General features: G+C 43.9%; 1 protein-coding gene across 1 annotated transcript in view; it reads left to right on the top strand.

Moving 5' to 3' along the window:
• Nucleotides 1-18822, top strand: part of TMEM273 (transmembrane protein 273) — a 29017-nt gene extending 10195 nt beyond the window's left edge. The window contains exons 2-6 of the mRNA XM_039872354.1: nucleotides 8789-8914; nucleotides 9703-9843; nucleotides 11061-11091; nucleotides 12285-12308; nucleotides 17623-18822. Of these exons, the coding sequence (XP_039728288.1) occupies nucleotides 8789-8914; nucleotides 9703-9843; nucleotides 11061-11091; nucleotides 12285-12308; nucleotides 17623-17647 (347 nt within the window). The 3' untranslated portion in view covers nucleotides 17648-18822. The remainder of the gene's footprint in view (nucleotides 1-8788; nucleotides 8915-9702; nucleotides 9844-11060; nucleotides 11092-12284; nucleotides 12309-17622) is intronic.
• The last annotated feature ends 5983 nt before the right edge of the window (nucleotides 18823-24805 follow it).

The raw sequence follows: 24805 nt of genomic DNA, 5'->3' as shown, positions 1-24805 counted from the left end.
GAAGACATCAGGTTGGGACAGGAGAGATGGGGGTGAAGACATCATGGAGTGGAGGGGAGTGTGAGATGAGACTCAAAAGTAAGCACAAGCCAGTGGAAGAGGGCTTGGTGGGCCTTATTCTGCAGGGCATTTAGGCAATCTTAGAGGAAAAGTCCCCCAACTGCAGTGTAGCAGGCAGGCTGGTGGCAAAAAGACTTCCCAGGCAAGAGAACACAGGCTAGATTTGTCTAAGGTCATTCCAGCAGAGTCTATGCTGGCTTCTGAGGCTGCATTACATGACTCACTCCAGCTTCTCCACTAGAAGCTGCATGTGGCTAAATTGCCTTGTCTGTCACAATTTTTGGCTGACCTGTGCTTAGCCCCTCAGAAGACAGTGTTGGACAGGGTAGCTAAGCTGACCCAGGGAAGGCTTGGGAGACATTCAGAGAACATCCTTGAGGTGACCTTGAGGTATGAAAAGAGACACTCCCAAGTTTCAGGTGAGCCACACATGGCACATTATGAAACTGCAGTCAGCTTGAAGCCACTGTCTACCGTCCATGCGGGCGTGAGACTCTTCTTTGGAGACAGACCAACCCAGCTTCGAGCCTCAGAGCCCTCTTATTCAGGTGTGTGATCTTGAGAGGGTAAAATGATGACCATGGTGCGTCCCATAGGGGAAACCACAGCCTGAATGGGGCTATGGGAACTAGACAGCAAGAGAGGGAGAGCTTTTATTTCAGTAGCCAACAAGCATTCTTAAGCAGACCCAATTTCCAGGTAACCAGGTACAGAGTAGTAGGATCTGCTGGGAGTCCCTAATCTTTGAAGGTCCAGTAATTCCAGGAGGCCTAACTAGGCCCAGTGTCCTCCTGCTCTGCCCAGAAGACTTTGTCAGCTCTTGGGGCCCTCAGCAGAACTAAGCTTCCCCTTTGGGAAGGTGACCCCTGAAGAATAGACTGCTGGGCCCCACAGGGAAAGTGAGCTGGGCCCTGTGTGTTGCTTGATTTACAACTTTTAAATATTTAGACATGTGGCATGCCCTGGCTCTGCAAATGTTAGAAGCTGCCTTAGAAAAGATAACTGTGATGGGTACCAGGCATAGACCAAGGCCCATGGTAGGTCTCAGTGACCCTCCTTTCTGGTAGATAGAGGCAAATGGCTTGGTGTTGCCAAGGTCATGGGGTTCTGATGTTGGCTGGTATCACTGCTTCCTCTGCAGCATTATGGCTTCTTCACTGTGGGCCGGGCCAGCTGTCATCCCTCAGCCCCGACCCCTGGGTATATGCTTCCTTAGCCAGGTCCCTGAGGACTCCTGAGCGAAGCTTCCCAGAGACTGAAGAACACAGTATGAATATTGCATGAATAATAATAACTCCACCACTTAGCAGTTATGCAGCGCTTTCCTCATCCACAACACTTCACCATCATTAATTAGTTATTCTGCACTGCTTCCAGCATCCCCTGACTTTTTTGCAAATCCTCACTCTTGAAAACAGGACTTCTCTGATCTGAAGCCCTGATGGTGAGTGTGTGAGCCATCCCCCACCTGGAGTCATGCAGCCTTCTGGAGGCCTCTGCTTGGTTCTGCAACATCAGAGACCTGAGCTCTTGATGGGGAAGCCTATCTCTTTTCTGATGTGAGCACCTACCCAGAGCTGCCTCCTGGTATGATCTGCTCTCCATATCTCCTATGGTCACAGGAAGGCCGAGGACCTCCTCTCAAGTGGGTGGCTTACTGCTTATGGAGGACACCCCAGTCGGTACCCATACACCCTCAGGGGGGCCAAGAGCCACACTCTGTATGTGGCTGGACAGGCTTCCTGTTGTCAGCCCCAATGCAGAGGGTCCACTGAACTGGGAGCCATGTCATGTCTGGCTGAACAGTGGCAGAAATGAGACTCAGATATTCTGATTCCAAGTATCATTCCTTCCCACCCACCATGGGTGCACAGAAAGGTTTCATGCCCCACAGAGATGTTCAAAGATGGAGCAAACCCCTCCATAAGTGAGTAGAGTTAGCAGGGTGTTCTGGCTGTGGGTCTGCTGGCCCAGCCCTCCCTGGACACTACCACCTACCCATCTAGGGCAGCCTCAAGCTCTCCTGGCTTCTAACGCCTCTGGCTCCCTCAGAGTTTCAGTAGTTCCCTGGCCACATGTGACAGCATTTGCATGTCACTACCTCCTGGATAGCATGGACCTGAGACACCCTACTTCCCCCTTTTGGGAGTGCTCCCCAGGCCTGGGGTACCCTGGTTCTACCTTGGGCTGAAGCCGGCTCCCTGTCTCTAGCCACTCCATTAGCCTGGAAAAGTATTGATCAGTTTGGCTTTTGTAGCTGAGTGTTTTAATCCCAGTATGTGAATCTTTAAGAATTAATTAGCAAAGATTGCTCAGGAAAAACAAAGTGGGAACAAGTTTTGATACTGTCTGGTCACCAACCATTATTGTTTTTCTCTTAATTACGATGCTATTTGTGGAAGCTGGAGGCATTTTTCCCTTGTGCTTCATAGCCTCAGGTTAGACTCTCCATCTTCCTGGTGGCCTTTTGTGGCCTCTTGTGTCCAGCTCCTGCCCAGGGTGGCCATGCCCTAGCTAGTGGTTCCCTCTCTGTCCTCTGGAAAGCCTTGAGAGCCTCACTTTACCTGTGCCCTCTAGATGCTCTGAACTGCTAAGCTGCCTTCTTTATTCCCAAGCTCTCAGGCTCTCTTAGGGCCCCTGGCCTTTGCTGGCTCTTCTTCCTCTGCCTGGACACCTTCCCTGCCTGTCCGCATTCCCACCCTTCCTCCACCATCTTCACCAGCTCTTACTTGTCCTTTTATTTTTAATTTAAATAACACACCAAGGGATCTTCTCTGTCTCCTCCAGTATATGTTAGGTCCACCTTGGTCCTTCTGGGTGGCTAATGGCTGTGTATTTCCATGTGTTAACAGGGGCCCCTGTATGTGGCATTCGTTACTCACTGTCCATCTTCTAGGTGTTAAGGCCACTGCTGGCCAAAGCCCAGTGGTGCTCAGCTAGGTGTGGGGAGCAAGTACTCTAGCCGACTCACTGTGCTGCTGTCTTGCCATGAATGGGGATTTGTGTCCCAAAACCCCTTTCCCCTTTGGAGCACGTCTGCTTTGCTCTCTCTTTCCTATATTTCCTTTTGCTTTCCATCTCTTAAACCTGCACAACTCTGGCAAGTGTGAGTTCTGCCCCAAGTCTAGGTGCTTTCAGAGGAAGAAAAGAACACCAACTGCTGAGTAGGATATCCTGTTTACTTGAAGCTTGGCAGCTGCAGTCTCTTTAATGAGACCTGAAGAGGGTATCGAGGAAGACCAGTTTCAAGTGGTTTCTAGGCTTGTGAACAGGAAGCCTGGGGTTCCTGCAAGTCATAGCCAGGTCAAAGGAAAGCTCTAGACCCCAGTGCAAACCCAGCAACCTCTGCAGAACCCAGGACAACTCAGTGATGCTCCAGCATTCTGCCCAGAGAAGGCCTGGAGCCTCCATTCTGCATTAGGGCTTCATGTATTTGATTTCCAGCATCAATGGAGGGACGAATTGGCCAGGGCCACTGACTTTGCTTTTCTAAGAAGTAGACTCATCCATGAGCTCTGAGGAAGAAATAAGACTGTGAGCACCCACAGTACCCAAACCACCACAACTAGAGAAGCAGGCCTCGTGTTCTGCTGGGACCCCCAAGTCAGTTTAGGTTGCAGGGAGCCTTGGCACAAATGGGCAGAAAGAAAGTAGCTGTCTTGGTGAGTCCTTTCTATATGTCAGGGTCTTACATCCCTATTTTTGGATGAGAAAAGTGAGGCCCAGGATCAAATCATGGCATAAAGCATAGTTGAACCATCCACTTACACTCTACACTCCAAATTCTCTTTCCAATCTTCTCTCCTAGAGAAATCCTGTCTGTGCAGTCTTTCTGCAGTCTCAGGCAGGGAAGACAGAGGCATCCACAGCAATGGCAGCTGTGTGTGTGCCGTGTGTGTTCCACATAGGGCTGCATGTTTATTTCATGAGTGTCCCTACTCTCAGAGTTGCAGGAGCAATGTTGTCACTCAAATCATTTTTTTTTTTTTGTGGCTGAACTTTACTTCCCTCCTGAGCTCTGTTATCACTCAGTACTAGAAACTTGGTCTTATCACTTCAAGCCACTTTTTTTGGGGGGGTAACTTCCCAGTCAGTTCAGGATTCTCCCCTTCCACCTTCTCCTTGCATCTCTCAGGGGGAGAAATTAAGTTCCAGGGAGTCTCACATGTCATCCTGGTCCTGGGAGAAACAGTTTACCCTCGGATCTCTGAGTAGTATCCTTCATGCCACAGAACAAACTTTGGGGCAGTACAAATGGGCAGGGCAGAGGTATGATAAGGTGGCAGGGCTGATCCTGGACTAAAAGAGAGCAAGGGGACTTGCAGAGGAGGTGGCTTTGTGCTGTCTTGAAGAGTGAGTAAGACCTTTCCACAGGGATAAGAAAGGCATTGCATCAAAGGAAGCAGCATATAGGCTCAGAGGTGCACAGAGCTGCTTAGTTTGCAGATCCTAGTTGGGTTATTTGAGGCTGTGCCATGAGCTCCGTGTTTGCAGCCAGTATTCTCTGCTCCCATCCCTGTCTTGCTGTGTTGATTTCCAAGGATGCTCTATGAAGGAGCTGCTGACACGTAAGTTGTCAAGACTCTTCTAACTGGAGATGACAATTACTTAGATCAGATAAGTTTAAGATAAAGAATGTTTTTCCTTACCAAGGTGACTGAAAAGTAAAGAAGAGGTGCTTCAGGCACAGCTGGATTCAGGGGTTCAAAAGTTATCTTTAGGTCTTGGTCTCAGCCTGACTCTCTTCTGGGGAATTTCAATCTCAGCAAGTTTCCGCCACCCCATGGACGGCCTTCCCTCAATCTACAGTTACCAATTCTGGAAGATACTTCTTTTTTTAAATATTTTCCCTGAAGTCCCAGAGTTGAGACTTTCTGCCCTGCTCCTTGACCAGTTACTGCTGACAGGAAGAAGGAATATGCTAATTAATCAGATATGGGTCATAGGTCTGTTCTGGAGCCAGCTTGAGGGAATCACATGCAGGTGGCTCCCACAAGGAAAACCAGCCAGCAGCTGAGGAGTCAAGGGAGGTGGGCAAGCCATACAGCAAGTGTCCACCCAACATATCCTGTTCAGAATTCCTTCAGTTTGTGGAGAACAAGGTTTGCAGAAAGGTGCTGGACATCATCAGTGACACTCTGATCTTTTCTTCAGTGTAAATCTTATTTCCCTTGTCACTCTGTGAGCTCCTTCTTAGGTTGCTCTGGGGTCCCCCTTGACACCAGGGCCCCCCAAAATACACTGTAGTACTTCATCTCTATGTGTGGACTGTTAGGAGAAGATAGATGTCTCTTCTAGACATTTGAAACCCTTTCCTCTAGCTGAGAACATTGGAATTCATGAGATCTAAAGTTAGGAGCCATTCTGCAATGTTTAAGTTCCAAGATGAAAATGGCCAGGCATCAATTGACAAACACTCAAGGCAGCCTCTCCCTATTTTTAGTTCAGATACTTATAGAACAACATCTGAGTGTGTGCACACCCACCACCCAACACTGGAACCACACAGCCTGATTCTGCCCAAATAAGGGTGCAGAAGAGTACCAGCCTCCATTGAGGGTGGGCCCAACAAATGTTGTGTATAGCACGAGAGGTCTGAATGTCACAGATGGGCTCTCAGAGGGTCAAATTCCAACTGAGATGGGCCAAGGCCATGTTGCATCTTCAGCTCCACCCACCTGGAGCAGCCCTGCTTCTGTCTTTCTCTATTGGGTCCCTCTTCATCCTAAGGGAGTGGGTCCCAGGGAGCTACCATCTTGGGGAAGTAGGACCCAGGAACCTCAGGGCAATTTATTCTTTCAGGAGGCTCCTTCTTCTTGAGAAACCACTTGCAAGAGCAGGCTGTGCTTTACAGGACTGAGTTGGAAGGGGCTGGAAACCAGCTCTTTTGGCAAGGAGGGGTAGAGTATATCTGGCAACAGCATGTTTAAATGGTCATGAGGAGGAAGCAGAGACCCTAGACTCAGAGCCATAAGTGCCTTTGTGCACTTTAGAAAAAGGTACCATCCTCTGGTTAGGTATAACTTCAGATGTGTGCTTTGTGAGAGCTTCTGGGTGCAGGGCCCAACCTGGGCACACGAGGAGACTATGTTGGTGAGGCTGCTCTGAAACCTCAGCAGGCCCATCTAGAGGCGTCCCCCAGCTCTGCTATAGGCAGCAGCAAGTGCAGTGCTCAGGGGCCTCTGCTCCTGCCCTCTGTACCTTGCTCAGTGCAGATAGTCTAAGGAATGCTGACAGTCGAGTCAGATTTGGCCAGCACTATGCCTACTACTGTCCCATGAATCTGCTGGCCAACAGGGTTCCTGCATGCCCCAGGGAGACCAGCCTTGGATCAGCCTGTCCTTGCTTAACCCCCTTGGACTCTTCACTGAGTCCTAGAGCCTATCCTCTGAATACTATGCTCCTTCCTCCTGTTCACAAGAGAACCCAGAGAATTCCAGTTAAAAAATTGCAGTGGCTTCTGGTTTCCTCCTGGGTCTCTCACAGATCTGAACTCAAGAGCACTGGGAGACCTCTGGCTGTGCTCACAGTTGAGCCCTGCTAACGCCATTCATCCTCCAGCTACTTTGCAGAACCAGGGGAAAATCAGTGCTGGGGGCTCACTGGGAGTCTATGGCTGGGGAGGGACTCCCTCAGCTCATGACCCTGGCAGGAGCTGAGGGTGGGATCAATGGGCTGGTGTGCTCATGATGGATCTTCACCCAGGGGCTACTTAGAACCCAGGGCAGAGACTCAGGGTGCAGGGGGAAGGCTTCACGGAGAGATTTTTCTCCCCAAGGAGGGGAAAGGCTGCCGCCAAGTGGCCATGGGCTGGCCAGCAGGAATTCCTGAGAGGGGATGTGTGTGGCCTGTTTGAGTGCACAGCATGGTCCATCACCCAGGTTTGTCTGCCTGCAGCTTTCAGAGCAGTGGCCCCATGGAAAGCATTCACTCATTTCCTGATGGTGAACCTGAGGCAGGAGAGCCTGGAGAGATTGTTTGGAGCCAGGAACTAGGAGTGGCCTCAGGGCTTAGGGCAGATACAGGATGGAGAATGAAAGATGGTGACCCTGCATTGAGGGCAAGGAGTAGAGGCTGAGCTGAGCCCCAGCCATGGGCTCCCTGCCAAGGAGGGCAGAGCTGAGAGTTCAGGACTACACTTTTGGTGGATGAGGTTGAGGAAAGATGTTGGGCAGCTTGGTTCTATTGGGGAGCGCAGGGCCAGGCCTTTTTTGACACTAGACATTTTCTCCTCTTTCCTTCTTGCTCTTCCTGTCAGGGGTCTGAACTTCTCAGGCACAGCCTCCATGCGTGTCTCTGTGTATGTGCACATCTCCTTGTGTTTCTCTATGTGTGCCTCTCTCTATTTCTCTGGCTCTTTCTGTCTCACTCATTCTGATCTGTGTCCTTTTTTTTTTTCTCCATTCAAGTTTTATCTCAAGCTTGCATGAAGGTTTTATGCTGCATATTCCTTGTGGAGAAGGATAGTCGGAGCCAAGAGAGATGTCTCTGTGTGAGGGGGGCAGGGACAGGCTGCCCCTTAGTGAGCCTGGCCCCACTTGCCAGATGCCCTGCCTTCTGTCCAGTAAAGTTAAAGAGAGGGCAGACTGGTGTCAAGAAAGGAGCCAGGGTGAGCATGCAGCACACATAACTCTGACTTTCGGTCATCAGTTTGGAAGTCAGCTCCAAGCCACAGCCACTTGGTTTAGTAAACTCGGTTTGACCATGTGCAAAATACAAGGCTTTTTCCATCTGTGAAATGATTTTCAACCTAGTTGGAGCAACAGGATTAATGTAAAGAAAAAAGGAGCTCAGTGGGGACTCAAGAACTGAAAAAAACAGGGTTATATTGTGCACGATGGTGTCTGTGGTACGTATGTGGGCCCAATGTGGAGGCATGCATTCTCAGGCAAAGAGAGGACTTACTGAATTTCCAAGAGGACTTGTTAGTAGAACAAGGCTGTATACTTTTAATTCAGAATCCCCCAACTTTATCCATTTACTAAGTAAGGCCACCAGACAAATCCTAAACCCCATTATGACAATTCTTTCACCACCAAAAACACACAGAGTAAAGATGTCTTCCACAGAGTGTCAGCCCAACATGCACATCACCCTGGGCAGCGTTGAATGTGGTCAGCACACGTGCCATAGGGGGAACATCTTTGTTGCTTTCATGAGCAAGTGCCTCAGTCATTGTTTGACCTACAGAAGGCCAGGGCGGGTGAAATGGGCTAAGCTTGGGAAGGTCTGGTATCCCAACAAAGTCACCTGTTCCCTTTTATGAGAAACAAGGAAAGCCACAGGAAAGCTTGAACCTGAGAATCAGACTTGGGCCTCCCCATCCATGACCCACCCCCAACCTAATCTCCCTAGCCCTTGGCCTTAATGGTGTTGGCGTTGGCATTATTCTGTTAGCTCCCTGGGACTTGTGTTTGCAGGGCATCCTTGGAGTTCAGACCCTTGCCCTGCCACTTTCTGCTTCTCCTGGCCCTTGGGTACATCATCCATGCTTTCCGTTCTTCATTCATCAGTTGATGATGGTAATAGCACCTATGTCATAGAGTTCTTGCTGTAAGTATCAAAATAAGTGGCCAATTAATGTGTGCCTTTTTCTCCAAGGCCCACAGCTCTACTTTAGCTCTTCTAGGGATTGTCTGCAGGGATCATGGCCCTAATTGTGTGCCACATCTCCTGTCTATGAGTTCAAACCCTGTCTAACCAGACTCTGGGTATTCTTTTTTCGCAGATGTGGAAGGAGCTCAAGTGTTAGCAACGGACAAGTCTGCTAGGGCCGAAACTGGTAGGTCACTTCCCAGCTTATTCTACATGGGAGGCAAGAGGCAGGAAGGAGGCACTTCAAAGGCCTGGGCAGGTGGGGACATGCTGGTATTGATTTCTTGCCAGTCATCACAAAATAAGGGCAGCACTCACCTCCAGGCCTACCTCAGTGGCTAACACACAGCTTTGTCCTGGGAACATGGTCCTGCCCGAGAGCCTGTCCTCAAAGGGGACATGAGTCATCAGGGTCACTTTTGTCCATGCTCTATGAGATAAGCAGCTCAAGCACCCACAGCACCCTGAACTGCAGCCATGATCCCCAGACAGCTGGCTCTGCCATGCTTCTGTGCTCTCACCTCGACCTGCACAGACTTAGCTCCTCTTCACCTCAGAGCTCACCTCACAGGGCAAGGAGTAATTTGCATGTCAGCTTCTCTGGGAAAGCTGCTGACCCTCATGTCAGTCTAGCCTGCTCTAGTTACCTGACATTAGAGTGAGCCCTTGTCTTTCTCAGCTAAAGTCACATTCCCCAAGGGAGAGCTAGGTCTCCTTCATTTGCCTTCAGTACTCACCACAGAGCAGACAATTAATACATACTTCATAAATGAATTAATGAAGGGATAAGTGAGGAAGAACTATAGGAGGCCAGAAAAATGAGCCATAAGCCACTTGGGAGTGATTTCCATAGCTGAAGGGGTCCAGATGTGAATATGCCCCCAGGAGAGTGGAAAATTAGGTTGTCTTCAGTAGGTCAGAGTGTGGAATTTCAAGATCCGCACACATGACTTTGGACTTCATCTCAAATGTAAAGGGAGCCACAGAAGACCTTTGCAGGGTGGTGATCAATTGAAGACCATTGTTCAATTCATCCTTACACTTTAGATATCAAATATGCCATCATCGGGACAGCTCTGGGTGTTGCCATATCGGCCGTCTTCCTAGCCCTGAAGTACTGCATGATCAAGAAGCACTTGTTTGATAATGATTCCTCAGACCTAAGAAGCACACACCTGGGATACAATGGTGAGGGGACAGTGACACTCAGCCTGGGTTTTGCCACTGATGAGGCACAGAAGGCCACTCTAGAACACTGGCTAGAGAAAGAATAAAAACCATGGGCTGAAAAGAAATGCAGTGACATCCCTGTGTCTCTGTCTCTGTCTGTCCATTTATGTGTCTCTCTTTGTGTATTTTTCTGTTTATAACTTCTAATATATCTAAGTCAGATTTGCTGGAGAAAGGTGAGGAAGAGAGCTGAGTTGGCTGCACACAGAAATTTATATTTTCATCCAAATGATGTGATCAGATAAAATTGATCTTCTGGAGGTGATGAGGCTGATCCTAGCATGGGTGGTGGAAGGTGCTTTCAGCCCTGATTATGCGGGCCAAATTGTCTTTTTTTCCCCATAAATTGGGAAAGTTCTCATGATTCATGCAGAGCTGAGCTTATGTGAACCCAAAGTAGTTCTGTGTCTTATGACACCTACAGGGAGGCACATCCCATGCAGACACTGAGTTCAGTTTGTGAATTTTGCCAGCAAAATGCAAGTGATTTGCACCCCTTTCTCTCAAGGTGGGACCTGCAAAAATCATCTCAGATAAGACTGCTTAATGGGATGATATGCAGTTTTCCATGAGGTTTTTCTGAGGATGAGGAGAAAGCCACCTCACTGTATCTCTAAAAAATTCAATGATTATTTTTGAAGATACACAGAATGTATATGGGGCAGTGGGTCTGTGCCAGGAAGAGGGGGAGCTGCAGCACTCAGGGGTTTCCTGAGATGCTAGCGTGTCCATTTGCACGAGGAGCTTAATTAGTCATAGGAGTTTGTTTACCATTGATTTTGTATCCCTGCGAATAAGGAGGGAGAGCAAATATCCTCTTTATCACATAGCAGAAGACATGCCAGATCTCCTGAGGACAAAAGGGCCCAGGAGCTGCAAGTGGAGGGGGAGGTGAGGAATGACTGGGGGAGGGCCTCTAGGGAAGGCTCAGTCCCACCTGCATGTTGAGCTAAAGGGGCTCAGTGATGGGATCTGGACAGAGAAGCTCTGACAGAGCCAAATGTCAGGGCAGAGCACTCAGCCCAAGACCACCATTCCCAGTGGTCCCAACCCACAGAACCTCTTATCCCTGCCTGAGTCTGGTTGGCTCTGAACCCCTTCCTCTTGCTTGGCATTGAGTGAGCTGCATATCCATCACAGCGCTTCCTTTCTAATGCCCTGTTCTCTTTGTTTAGACACCATTGAGCTAAAGAAGAGAATCCCAAGGTAAGGTCACTGCTGTGGTATCATTTCTCTGCTGTTTTATCCATTCTGCTCCCCTGCTTGTCATCCTAGGCCTTTTCTCTACTCTAAAATGCTTCCTAGGGGACTAGAATGCACCTGTGGTCCTTCCTCCCAGTGGGCAAGTGTCATTAGAGGAAGGGGTTGGCATAGGGTACAGTAGCCAAAAGGGCTTGGGCTTCCCTCTGTGCACCCTGTATGGCAAAGGCACCCTCGGCTGTAGACTGTAGCCAGTTCTGGTACTGCATTAGGACAATAGAGTGGTCAGTTAGAGATTTTGGCATAGCGATCTTATCACTGCCCATGGATGAGTGATGCTCTCTTGGCCAGCCAAACCACCCACATGCACCACTTGGTTTTGGAAACTCCAGTGCCCCTGGAAGTCTCCAGAGCTTGTCAGACTCCGTTTCAAGGACATCTTCGTATCGAAATTCACAAAAATGAAAGATTTCACGAAGCTAAATTCTTAATCCTGTGTATGTATATATGTATGCAGGTGTGCTAATGGAACAAGGGACTAGGAGAGGCTGTGATGATGCATAATAAATGACTAACATACGTGTGTGTGTGTGTGTGTGTGTGTATGAAGATGCTGCTGTAAACGATAAAACACAAACAAGTAGTCACTGTGGTTTTATGTTGCTATATATGATTATGTTAGAGGAGCATCTTGGTTCTGTGTGTTTGGAAGTTCTGGATTATTCTGTCACATCAGAGATATAGGAGGCAATGTCCACAATCTAGAAGAGGTGGCTGCAGTAGTCATTCATCAATAAATGCTGCGAAAGTGAAGTACAGGAATGGAGATGTGAAGGGAGCAGGAAGAAGGCAGGTTGGTGGAAGAAAGGAAGAAAGAAATAAAGGACAGGGGAGAGGTGGCTGGCTGGCTGGAGCTTTTCTCCTGGGGATATATTCTCCCAAGGGAATATATCCTGGAATTGATCTTGGCCTGGGTCTTATCAGAGCTCTTCTACAAATGTAGGAATTTTCTAAGAGAAGGAAGGCACAATTCAAGTTTCTAAAACTAACACTAGATGGTGTCAGGCTGAGTCGGTAAGAAGTTAGACCCGAAAGAAAAAGCTAAGGGCAAGTAAACCATTCTACTGTAGCAAAAATTTTTACGTGCTTTCTCTCATTTAGGAATGATTTAGAAAATATCCTATTCTCCTATTTTCTAGGTTAAACCTCGACTATCCTGAAAGGTAAGTTAAAAGGGTGAAAGTCAGCCCCTCTCCGTAGTGGCTGGCAGCTCTATTTATTGCATGTTCCAGGAAGGGTGGGAGGGGACTGCTAGCCATGGGCCTGACGTCCTTGTGTCAGGATGGCAGTGAAACCAGGACTCAGTGTCTCTTCGGGACATTTGTAGAAAATCTCAGTAGGTGGTACTTTGGCAAGATCTTAAAAGAAACTGTGGGCATTTTCCTGATTAGAGCTGAGAAAACTGGGTTTTAACAGCAAGATAACTTTATTTTTTATTTACCAAGATCTTCTCTTGACAGAGGCAAATCAAACCATTAGCCAACTCAGTCCAGGGGATGAAAAAAACATTCCAGAACTTTTCTTTGCGTCATCAAACTATTCATTTAGCTAAGTGTCTGTTTTTCACCTCTGCTTTGGGGTCTCAAGTGAACAAGACAAATACGCAGGGCAGGGCCTGCAGGAGGTGAACACAGCCATGGGTCACTGGCTGAAGGAGCCCTGCTCCTAGAAAAGGAGGCAACTCCTCCAGATTTGTCCAAATCTTTCATTCACAATTCACATTCCTTAGGCCTGCTTTCCCGAACCACATGAGCTACCCACATGCTCTCATCTTCCTTTTTAAAAATCTTCAAATCCACAGAAAAATTGAAAGAACAGTGTAGTAAAAACACACTCTTCACCTAGATTCACAAATTAACATTTTGCCCCATTTGCTTTATCTCTGTATATGCATAGTTCTTCTAATCCACTTAAAAACTAGCATAGAATAGATACCATGATATTTCGCCCCTAAGTACATGCCATGTTATCTCCCACTCCATCATAATACAATGACCACACCTTAAAAAATAAGTGATCATTTTATATCATCTATTATACAGCTCATATTCAAATTTCTCTGATTGTTTCAAAGTATCTTTTATAGCTCTGTTTTTCCAAGCCAGGATCCATTGTATTTTATTTTGTCTCTTTTTAGTCTTTTTTAGTGTTGAACAACCCCTCTGCCTTTTTTTCACCATGGCATTGTCAATTTTGAAGTACCTAAGCCCATTGTCTTGTATGATGTCCCATTTTCTGGCATTGTCTGATTGTGTCCTCCTGAGTAAATTCAGATTAAGAATTTTGTCAAGAATACCACAGAGGCGACATTGCATATCTTTTATTACATTGCATCAGAGGCATATGATGCCAGGCTTTCTCATTGTTGGTGATGCTGTGTTTGATTGCTTGGTCATGAAAGTGACAGCTGGATCTCTGCATTGTTGAAATAAAATTTACTCTTTGAAGTAAATAATATGACGGTGGTACTAAGACCATATGAACATTCTGACCCCTAACAATTCTTCACCTAGTGATTTGATATCTCTTTATGGGAATTATAAGATACTAAGCTTCTAATTCTAGCATTCCTTCTACATTTAATAGCTGGCATTCTTCTAAAAGAAATACTTTTTTCCCCTCCTTTTCTCTTTCTCTTTTCTCTTTTCAACATAGGAATAATGTTGTTGAACATTATTCCTATGGACTCTGATGTGTTTTAATTCATTGCCATCATGTATCTTTTTATATTCAAATTAAATCCAAGTTTGTCCAGTACAAGTCATTTCTTGATGGTGTTTGATGGGACCTTATTAGTCATTGAGCATTTCCTAGACTTCTGACACAACAGAATAATCCAGGTTCACTTTGTACTGTCCTTGCTCAGACCTGAAATAACCCATTTTTCCTAGGATCCCTGTTTTCCTCTCTCCCTCTCTTCCTTTGTTTCTTTTTTTGACTTGGAATAGTTTTTAGAAACCAAGATCTAGGCACAATGTGTACTCATGGCTACTGGGGTATTATCGCTTTTAGGCCCCCTCAATGGATAGAGTCAAGAAATGTGTATTTAAATCACAAACTAAATACCTTAAGGTTCTTCTTAAACTTTTCTCATTCCATATGTCTACTTGGCCTTCTCCAAAATCAAAATCTATTTCTCAATCATATAAAGGTTTTTACCCTTTTGCTCTATCCTATAATACACACAAAATACTTTCAGAATTACATTATACAATTACAAACTTATTTTGTAACTCAAAGATTTTCTTGCAGTTCTTTTTCTTAGAATTTAGCTTTTTATATGTACAGAGTATTGTGTTGAAATTGAATTTTTTTCTCTGTGTGGTTATGCTATCAATTTGATATAGTTAGAAACATTTGTTTCAGTCTCTATGCTGTTTTCATGTTTTCCTTATTAATCCTCTTAGTTTAACTTATTTTTTTGAGTATGTAAAACATGTATAGAGTTCAAAGAAAAAAACATATGTAAACAGGCAAACTCAGAGAAATCTTGCTCCCATACCCGTCCTGTCCACCATGCTTTGAGGTAACTGTTCTCAGTAGTTTCTGCTTTATCCTTACTCTGTTTGTTTTACAAAATATATTTAATTAAAATATTTTTACATATATACAATATTCTATAAAATTAAAAGAATGTTTATATATGTACATAGATATAATTTTTTTCCAGTTTTTGTGCAAGTTTATTTTTTATTTGAATCTCTGATCCACTTAGCATTTATTGTGGTGTCTAGTATAAGATAGAGACACAATTTTATCTTTTTCTCAAATGGCAATCCAGTTATTTTAATATCATTTTTAAAAACTACCCTATTTTTTGCAATGTTATATTTGCCACCCTAAATTTCCAGATGTACTTGGACAATTTCTAGACTTTATATTATTCTCCAATTGTATTTGTAATTATTCAGGTGCTACTACATGCTTTTTACTTCTGGTGGCTTCATGGTACACTCTACCATCTGGCAGGGCTGGTCTTTCATGCCACTGTGTTTTCTTTTCAGGGGCACACTCCTGCTCTTCTGTCCTAGCTATTCTTGTATGTTCGTTTTTCTATATGAACTTTAGAATCAACTTCAGAATCTGTCTAGGGAAAGAAACATCTTGGTATTTTGAGAGGATTGCATTATATTCATGTATTAAATGGAAGACAATTGACTTCCTTACAAGGTTAAGCAGTTGTTCACAGAAAAGAGACTTTTTTTTTTTATAAGTCTGTTTTTGTGTCAGGAGGATTTTCAGATTTTACTCATGGATTTTTCACATTTCCTGTTTATTCCTAAATATTTTATAATTTTATTGCCTTTTTAAGTGGAATTTCCCTTATGTCTCCTACTTGGTCATTGATTGCTTACGAATTTCTTTTTGGTATGTTAACATTATAGCAGCTGCCTTATTGAATGCTTTTATTGTATGTGTTCATTTTCTTCTTGATCTTTTATTTGCCACCTTTATCATGTTCTAAATTTTATGATCATATCATCTGCCAAATTTTAGATCTTCTTTCCCAATTCTAATGCCTCTAATTGATTTTCCACTCTGATTGCATTGGCTAAATAATAGTGGAAACCATGTATATACTTGTTTTGTGCCTGATCTTAGTGAAAAATCTGCTAGATGTTTCCATTAAGTAAGATGCTGGCTTTAGGGCTGAAGTAAATGTATTTTATACTGTTAATGGAAAAATTCATCAATTCCTACTTTATTGAGTTTTTAAAATCAGAAACATGTGTTGAATTTGGTCAAAAGACTTTTCAGCATTAGTAGGTATTAAATTAACCACAGAAGATATCCTCTGGGACTGTCCTAGGCAAACCAGGACATATAGGGATCTTTGTTATTAGTTTTGTTTTGTTCTTTTTTCCTTCTCTTCTTATTAGTTTGTATAATTTTTGTAAAATATGGTAGAAGATTTGGAATTAGGCAGCCAATATAATCCTACAGTTTCCAAAAATCTCTTTTTCTTTCTCTTGATAACCAGCCTAGGTGTGCAACCTAATTCACCTACTAAACCAGTCAAAATATGCTATTCCAGCGCCTGTCCAGCTTATCTTTTCCTGCAGGTTGTGCCTTGCTCTCTAGGGGCTGGTTACATACCCATCTGAAGAGGAATCATTGCCCTGTCAGAGAACAATATCCTCCATGAGGTGGCTTACAGGTGCCACTTCCTCAGCTCTGGTCAACAGGGATGAAAGGAGACTCCTCTTCTGGTCTGCCTATCTTCTCTGAGCATCAGAAACTCAAGTGCAAATACCGGCTAGATTTAGCCACTGTATCCTCTTCTTAATAACACCTGAAGAGGCCCTTTGAACTCAGGACTTCTTAAAGACAATAGGAGGGATGAATTTTCTGTTAGGCCCCTGGATCTCTAGACCAGCTTAAACTCTATGTTCTCCTGGATCCATCATATTTTAAAGAAGAAGCACAAACACCTGACAGAATTTAGCCCTCTCTTGGAATCCCTTTCTCCACCTCTCTTTCCTACTATCCTTGCTTATTTCCAACTTGCTTGTCTTCCATCTTGGATCTTCTGTCATTAAGATCCCAACCTTGACCTTGGTCTTCCACACATGGGGTAGGTAGGTACGTGCTATCCCTTTTAGGGCTATTGACTTAGCTTGAACCATTGATGGTTAACTCTGACCCATCTTTCTACTATTGTTGCCCCTTCTCCCACAGGAGATATTAGTTAGACATCAAGATATTAAAACTGAATACACACTGTGGAATGGCATTAAACAAGTATGCAATGTAAGCATAAATATGACATTCTGTTATAACTACAAATAATGTTTATGTGAAACCACAATGAAGTGTTGGTGTGAGTTCAGTCTCAACGTGGAGGTGTTGGTGAGGCCCTCAGCTGAAAGGGGCCACATCAGGGTCTCTGCCCTACTTTTGTCCCAAGCTCTATTATATTAGGGTCTGGTTTAGTGATCTCAAATTTTCTTCTCTGTTCCTGGTTTTACATATATATACACACACATACACTACCATTTCCTACCACCCAAGCTGATACACAAAGTATGAAGAAGTATGAAGTCTGTAACAGTGTATAGTTCAGACTTGAATGTATCAGTTTCCAGTTACATTCCCATAGGTCTATCTGCCCTGTTCTTCGTAGCATCTGCCCAGATGTGTGCAAACTCTTCAAGTACACAAAGTGGCTCTTTCCTCTAGGTATGCCTATTAACCTTGGAGAATGACTTCTTCCATTTGTGTTGCCAAAGTGGATGAGGTATAGTAGCCTTGGTTTGACAGGTTGAGCTCTACCTGAAAAACTCTCCTCTTTACCTAGATGCCACTGATTTTCAGATCCCTTTCTATGTTTAAGGGGAAATGTCTAACCTGGCTAAGATTCGCTGATGAGCCTTTTCATTCTTGTTTAATTGTGTATGCCACATAAGCACATGTCATGATTAGTTAGAGCATAATCACTCTGTTGTAAGACTTCCAGATGGTTCTCTTCCTTTCCAGACATGCACAAGTGATTGAACTCTAAGTGAGCAGCCACTTCAGAAGGGGTTTGGTAATCTAGACAACTGTCCACTGCAGTTTTGAGGATGTCTTGAATTTGAGTGTCCAAAGCTGATGATAGACCTTCACATGAAATTCAACAACCAGAGCAAATAATAGAATAAACAGAATCTACAGTGCCTCTGTCCTGAAGGAAAATATCGCTTCTCTTCTACAAGAGGCTGGCTCCATAGAGGGAGGCATGATCAATTTATCCAGGAGCAGAAAAGGATGGAAGCCAGTAAATCCTCACTGACTATCCTGGTCCCCTATGTCAGAGCTGTTCATGCTTCTATGATGGCTTTGTAAGACATGTCAATGGGACCTACCCACAGTTGATGGCTTATGGAATGAGAACCAAAGTCAAGACACAGCTTCTTTAGCACCACCATTGTTCTATACATTTTTCGGAATTTTCCAAAACTGTTGGCGTCACCTCTTTAGCTGCCAAAAGAATCTCTCTGTAAACATTCATTGCATCTCAACATGTGGAGAACATGGAACAATTTCCATCTCTCTAAATGAAAGACTAATCATCCAAAGGAAGAAATGGCAGGCCGGAGTGAGAGGAAGGAGTCTGATGGACACAGAATAGGCCTACAGCCCCTCGGGTATTCAAATGACAGAACCAACAAAAGATTAAATGAGAAAGCAGATGTTGTGCCTTGTAAATGTAAGCCATTATTGTTATGCTTATAGAATGATTTTGTGGTTATTATTACAATGTCATTACACCTTGTCATGGAGGACACAACTGGTGGAGATTTAGAAAACCCATATCTTTTTATTATTCCCATAAACCTAAGGTTCTGTGGCATAGGCCCCATTAACATTTCTCTCTCCTGTAATATTAACCCTGTATTTCTCGGGTTGCATAATGGAGTACGCTTTGCTTTTCCATTCAACAGAAATCTAGGTGGTTGTAAGATCTGGTTCTCCTTGGATTAGGTTACTCGCCTTGTGTGTGATGAAAGATGAGCTATATTTCAAAACAAAGTGCTGTGTTATAATAATTTACTTGGATTCCCAAGGTGTCTTTTATCTGACTTGATAACAATGTAGTTCATTAACAGTCTTTGTTAACTGATAACCTTAAGCAGTAATGTGATACTCATAAGCAATTTTCTCTGTGTAAGATAGAATAAACCATCATGTAAGCTATCTGTCAATTGATTTATTTCTTTTAGCAGCATTTTAATTAAGACGACTGGTTTGTGAATAGCAGAGACACTTGTGAACTGAAGGTGAATGTTTCTGGATTCTCAGTAATCATTTTATTTTTTATAGACATGGCAGAACTTTGGGGTCCTCTCTCCCATCCCACATCATGACGTATTTTCCCAGCACCATTCCTGCACTCTGGTTTTGTTTGAGTACGCTGAAGATCAGTGCTTTCTTCTCAGGTTATAAAGATTGACATGCCTAGGAGACAGAAGGGACTGGCTCCCAGCATGTGTTCTCCTTGGCTTACACCCAAATCCAAGCTCAGTGGCTTCTTTCTGTGGTAGTCCTACTTGAAGCTCTCTCATGCTGTTTTTGACAACCCCTTTCCATGTGGCCAGCTCCTGGGAATAAAGATTCCAGAGGGCAGGCCTTCTTGGATGTGTTTGGGAGCAGCCACAGTAAGTCATTGTGTCTGTGAGTGCAATGTCTTGAGTCAAGGCCATTCTGACCATCTTACCCTGTGGTTTGCATGCTAGCAGAGGCCAGGGGTTGGAATAAACTTTGCCCTCCAAGCCCAGTGGGTCCTGGGGCCCCCACAACACATGTGATTCCCAGACAATCTATCTCAGTGGGCAGGATACCCTGCCCAAAGCAGAAGGGGCAGATGGCACTCAAACACCAGAAGAAAAACCATCCCTGCATGAGGGGAGGAGGCTGCGGATAACAGCAGCCAGCCAGAATCTAAGGGCATCACTGTGGGTTTGTTGATCTCAGGACTCAGTACCTGGAAGAGGGGAAGGTGAGCTGGGAGAGGGTTATCTGGCAAGATTAACGAATTAAGTATGAATTAATCTTTACATCTACAAATTAAAAATAGATTTATGTCAAATATATATATTAAAACCAATACCTAAAAATTAAATAAATATGTATGTATACTCTCCTATATGTGTTAAACGTATACATATTATAGAATTCTAACATATTCTAGAATATATTCTATCATAGAATATATGGGGGTTTGGATAAGTAAATAAATGACACCGATTTCATCATCTGAGTTTGGAAATAGTTGAGAAGTAGACAAACAAGTTAAACAGATGAAGATGAAAATGTCAGAGTTATTGTGATTTTTCAAATGAGTTCTGACATGTCAATATCATTCTACAGTCCCTAGAATCCTGCTCAATGTCCTGGCACCATACAAGCAAGATGTGAGGGTGGCTTGGGTTGGATTGCTGACAGCAAAGATTCAGAGGATGAATGGGTTTGAAATGGGGTTTGAAAGTGGAGATGCAGGACTTGCTGTCAGATCTGGGGGAGAGGGAAGGGCTAACTCAGCATCACCACTCTTAGGGTTTGGTGTCATTGCCCAGGGTGTGGAGGACCTGGGAACATCCGTTTTGGGAAAGATCTACAGCTGGTCTTCGGTTTGTTGTAGCAACTATTAGGGAGCCAAAAGGTGGGCTGCATTTGGAGAGTGTGAACCCCACATTCTTACAGCTGTTCAAATGTGTGAACTGGAGTTTAAAACACACATATTAGAGATTCTTCCAGAATGTGCTCCGGGATCCATGAGAAAAAGTAGAGGAGAATTGCCTAGAGAAGTGTAAGTCTCCTCCCTTGTAACATGGAGCATGCAGAGGGATTGCTTAGACAAAGGGAACCTGAAATGAGCAGAGCTGAAGATGCCAGCAGAGGGGCTGGTACTGTGACATGAAGCCTAAAAGGGCCATGCTCTGGAACCAGCTGCTGACTGACTTTCCCTTCCAAGTCATTTGTCATAATCTTAGATATGTTAGGTAAATTAATCATCCTTCAAAGAATATGATTTTGCACATTATCACTGGATAACAAATGAGTGGAATATTTCCCAGGCTGTGTATGTAGAAAAAGTCACTCAAGCCTCCAACATCCTAGCCTCACCTCGTAGCATATTTTGGGTCTGAGTGTTCATGGTCCTAGAATTTCAGCTGACTTAGGTTTTTTCTTCATTTATGGTTCCTTCTAAGCAGTAGAGTATGTAGGCTCTACAGACAAATGCTGCTTTGTGATCTAGACAAACTATTTAACTTTGCTACATCTCAGTTTTCCCATTTGTAAAATGGGCTAATAGTTGTCCCTACCCTATAGAGTTTTTGTCAGCATTACATGAAGTAATGCATGTAAAGCTCTTAGAACACTGACATGTAGTCGGCACTCAGCACATGTGGTCTGTTACTTATAATTTGTTTTGATCAACTTTTACCCATTCCAAAATTTGGAGAAATTGAGATTAAGGAAGTTTTCATTCTTAGTAAAATTTTAAGTGAATTATATAATATTATTATTATATTTATATAATTATTATATTTATATAATTATTATATTTATATAATTATATTTATATTATTATTATATTATATTATTTATATTATTATCATTATTATATTTATATGATTATTATATTTATATTATTATATTTTTAAAATAAAGTTTTATTTTAGAACAGTTTTAAATTTTCCTAAAAGTCGTGAGGGTAGTTCAGAGAGTTCCTATATGCCCCACACTTATGTAGCATCTTACATTAGTATGATTTATTTGTCACAATTAATGAGCCAATATGATTCCATCATTATTAACTAAAGTTCATACTTCATTTGAATTTTCTTTGTTTTTACCTAATACTCCTTCTCTGTACCAGGACTCCATCTAGGATATCACATTACATTTAGCCATCATGTCTTCTCAGGCTCCTGTTGGATACAATGGTTTCTCATAGTGCCCTTCTTTTTAGCGGCCTTGACAGCTTTAAGGAGCCTCAGTCAGATATTTTTAGACAGTCTCTCAACTAGGACTTGTCTGATATCTTTCTCATGAAGATAAATTTCTTTTTAAGCTAAGTTTAACATAAAATTGATTATAATTATGCAATAAACCAAGTGTTCACTAATTTTTACTATTGTTCATATAAAGAAAATTAGCCAGATAACTGACAAATCTCACTTAAGTTTGAACTGAGTAAGCTCAATAAAAAGGAAAGCTTCTTTTTAAAATGAAGCAAAGCAAACATTTCTAATTAGTAAGGGGCTACTCAGGTTAGCATCGTGCAATCACTGTGAGTATTAGATCGGCAACAGAGACCAAGAAAGCACTGAGCCCCTGTTTGGGGCAAGTGTAGACTTGAACCCACTCTCCTCCCTCCCTAAGATAAGACAAGCCAGCTTTTGCTCACTCTGTGGACAGGTGGGAGTCCTTCGTAGTGTGGCCTGAGCTCTCCAGGGAAGTGGTTCAAAGCAGCACATTATTTTTCTTAGCAAAAAAAAAAAAAAATGACCTATGAAGAAGCCTGGTCTCCAAGTATGCTGGACTTTCATATTGGATGGAAGTACACCCTTCTCTGGCCTCTTCATCCCAGTTTGTACCTCAGATTTGGCATTTATGCCAGGCTGTCCTTGGATAGAGAGAAGTAAGAAACTCTTCTGCCACCTAAGGAGGTGGCCTTAAATGGTCTTGGCTAAGAGAGTCCCCAGGTCAGGAAGTGGACAGAATGAACTGTAAGACCACTGTGCAGAAAGGGCAGCAACTTGGTGGAAACAAGATTAAGGAACAAGGACAGGCCAGTGCCTGGGTGAGGTGGAGGGTGGATATGCTGTGAGGACAGCTGCAGGTAAGGGTTGAGTCAAGCTGATGGCGGCAGGGAGGGCTGTGGGTGTCAGGAGAGGTGGGATAAGCTGGAGGAGGGGCAGGGGTGCACTTATTTCTCTGGCTTGGGAGTAGCTGGCTTAAAGATGGCTGTTATTCTCACTAGTTGGATGAACTGATATGAGACAGGCCTTAAATCAGTATAGACTCTCTAGGTATAACAGCAGGCACAGAGCCCAGACACACTCACCTCATCATGGTGGCTATGCAGCTCAATCCTAAAAGAATGATCAGAGTTGTAGAGGACCCATGGAGGTTGTTAGGCACCTGAACTATAGGGATGTCTCCCCTCTCAGTACCCCAGGCCAAGGGGGCTGACTCTACTTCCCTAGGCAGGAGGGGAATTTGCCCTCAAAGAGAGAAAAGTTTTCCTATGAGAACAAAACTTTTTAGAAAGAAAATAATGTTGAAAGAAGATTTTTTGGAAGTTTAGCCATGTAAACCCATTGATGTCACTATAAGGAAAGATGGATGCCAGCCAGGATGGGCATATCTTGGCCTCAGGCAGGCTAAAATCGTCTCCTTTCAATGACCTCCCAAATGAGGATGGTAATGACTCATCCAGATGAGGAAAGAGACTGTGAGATGGGGGAAGAGGTACAACCCCAGGATGGTGATAGGAGATGACAGACACCTGGGATCTACAGGTGAAGGTGGTCACACTCTCAGACATCACCGGAGTCCTGAAAGGAAATCCTCCACAGCCTCTCCCATTCTTAGAGGGGAGCCTGTGTTTGTGCTCTAAAAGCAAGGAGGAAAAGCAACAAAGCATTGTATTTAGGCCACGGCCAATAGAGAAAACTCAAATGTACTGTAACTTCTAAGCTTCGGTTATTGTTCATGAAATCTGTGGGGCATTTTGTCTCCCAGACAGAAACGTCTCTTTAAATTAGCGATAATTTACAATACGCACTTAGCATTCCCCAGCACAATTTTAAATAAACATAGTAAAGCTGCCTTCGCATCTTAACTACAAGATGGAAGTAATGCCAAGGCCAGGGTTCTCATTAGCTCTTTAAGGATTTCAGTTGCTCAGGGCTGGCGGATGGCAGTGGGTAGAGGGGCTTGAGCAGGTGTCCAGAGTAGACATGGGAAGGACGCTGGGAGGACTCTAGCAGGCATGGATGGCAATCTGGCTCACTGTGATGAGGAAAACCTGTGCTCTGTAGATGGACACGGGCCCTAGTTTAATAGCCTGCTCTACAATGCAGCAGCCATTTAACCTTGAGCACTAACTTGCTAGAACTACTGGAAAATTGGGATCAGGGCAGTGATCTCCTCCAGGATCATCATAAGGATTAAGTGACATAATGAACCACCTTGCTCTGTGCCTGGCACATGGTTAGAGGTAGATAAATGCTGATTATTTTCCGTTCTATGAACTTGGGGCTGAAAATTCAGAATCTAGGTGGGACTTCTTTCTATCCTGGCAACTGGATCAGCTCATCCAGGTCTCAAAGTGCTGGAAATCCAATCATATCCGACTTCCCCAGGCTATATGTGTCCCAGGCCACACTCCCTTGGGCAGCAACCCCAGATGGAGAGGCTGCCTAGTCGTGCCTCTGAGCCCGCCCAGCCCACCCTGGGAGCCTCTGTCCACGTGTCTCTCTTCTCTGCAGCCAGGCCTGCTTGCCCAGCTGGCTTTGATCAAGTTCTTACTAAGCCACATTTCTCTGTCTCCAATTGTTCTTGTTTATGTTTCCTTGCAAACAAATGTCATGTATTTCCCACGGGGCTTCTTTCCAGCGAGTTTATTTTAACACTGTGTGAACATGAGCAGATTTCTACTCTTTGCTCCAGCCCTATTTTCTGTACCCAGTGAGCCAATGCTGCCCTCTGACCCAGAGGCTGATGCCTTGGGCTGAAGGACGTGCTCATGGGACCAGGTGTGGAGCATCTCAGGGATGGATGGGCAGGGGGCATGGGGCATGGGGCTTTGCAAAGTGAACTTATATTTTATTTTATTTTTTAATTTCATTAGTATTTAAATAAAACTAGAAGTAAAATAAATTAAGTAAAGAAGTAAAATAAAATAAAGCTTTTAAAAACATTTTCTTATATTTATTGTGCAAAAATTAGAAAATAAAGATAAATAAAAAGATGAGAAAACTCCTTTCTCAAAGATAAATGCTGTTCACATTTTGGTATATATCATTTCATTTCAAACTTTACATGTATGTGTGAGTGTGCATACACACACACACACACACACACACACACACTAGGTTTATAGAACTGGGATTACGTGATATGTTTTTACTTATACTGTGAACATATTTTTCCATGTTTTTTATGA

The sequence above is a fragment of the Pteropus medius genome, unplaced genomic scaffold (genome assembly GCF_902729225.1).
Source record: "Pteropus medius unplaced genomic scaffold, Ma_sr-lr_union100, whole genome shotgun sequence".
Classification (NCBI taxonomy): domain Eukaryota; kingdom Metazoa; phylum Chordata; class Mammalia; order Chiroptera; family Pteropodidae; genus Pteropus; species Pteropus medius.
Note: the sequence above shows the minus strand (reverse complement) of the source record. Positions and strands in the feature narration are given on the sequence as shown.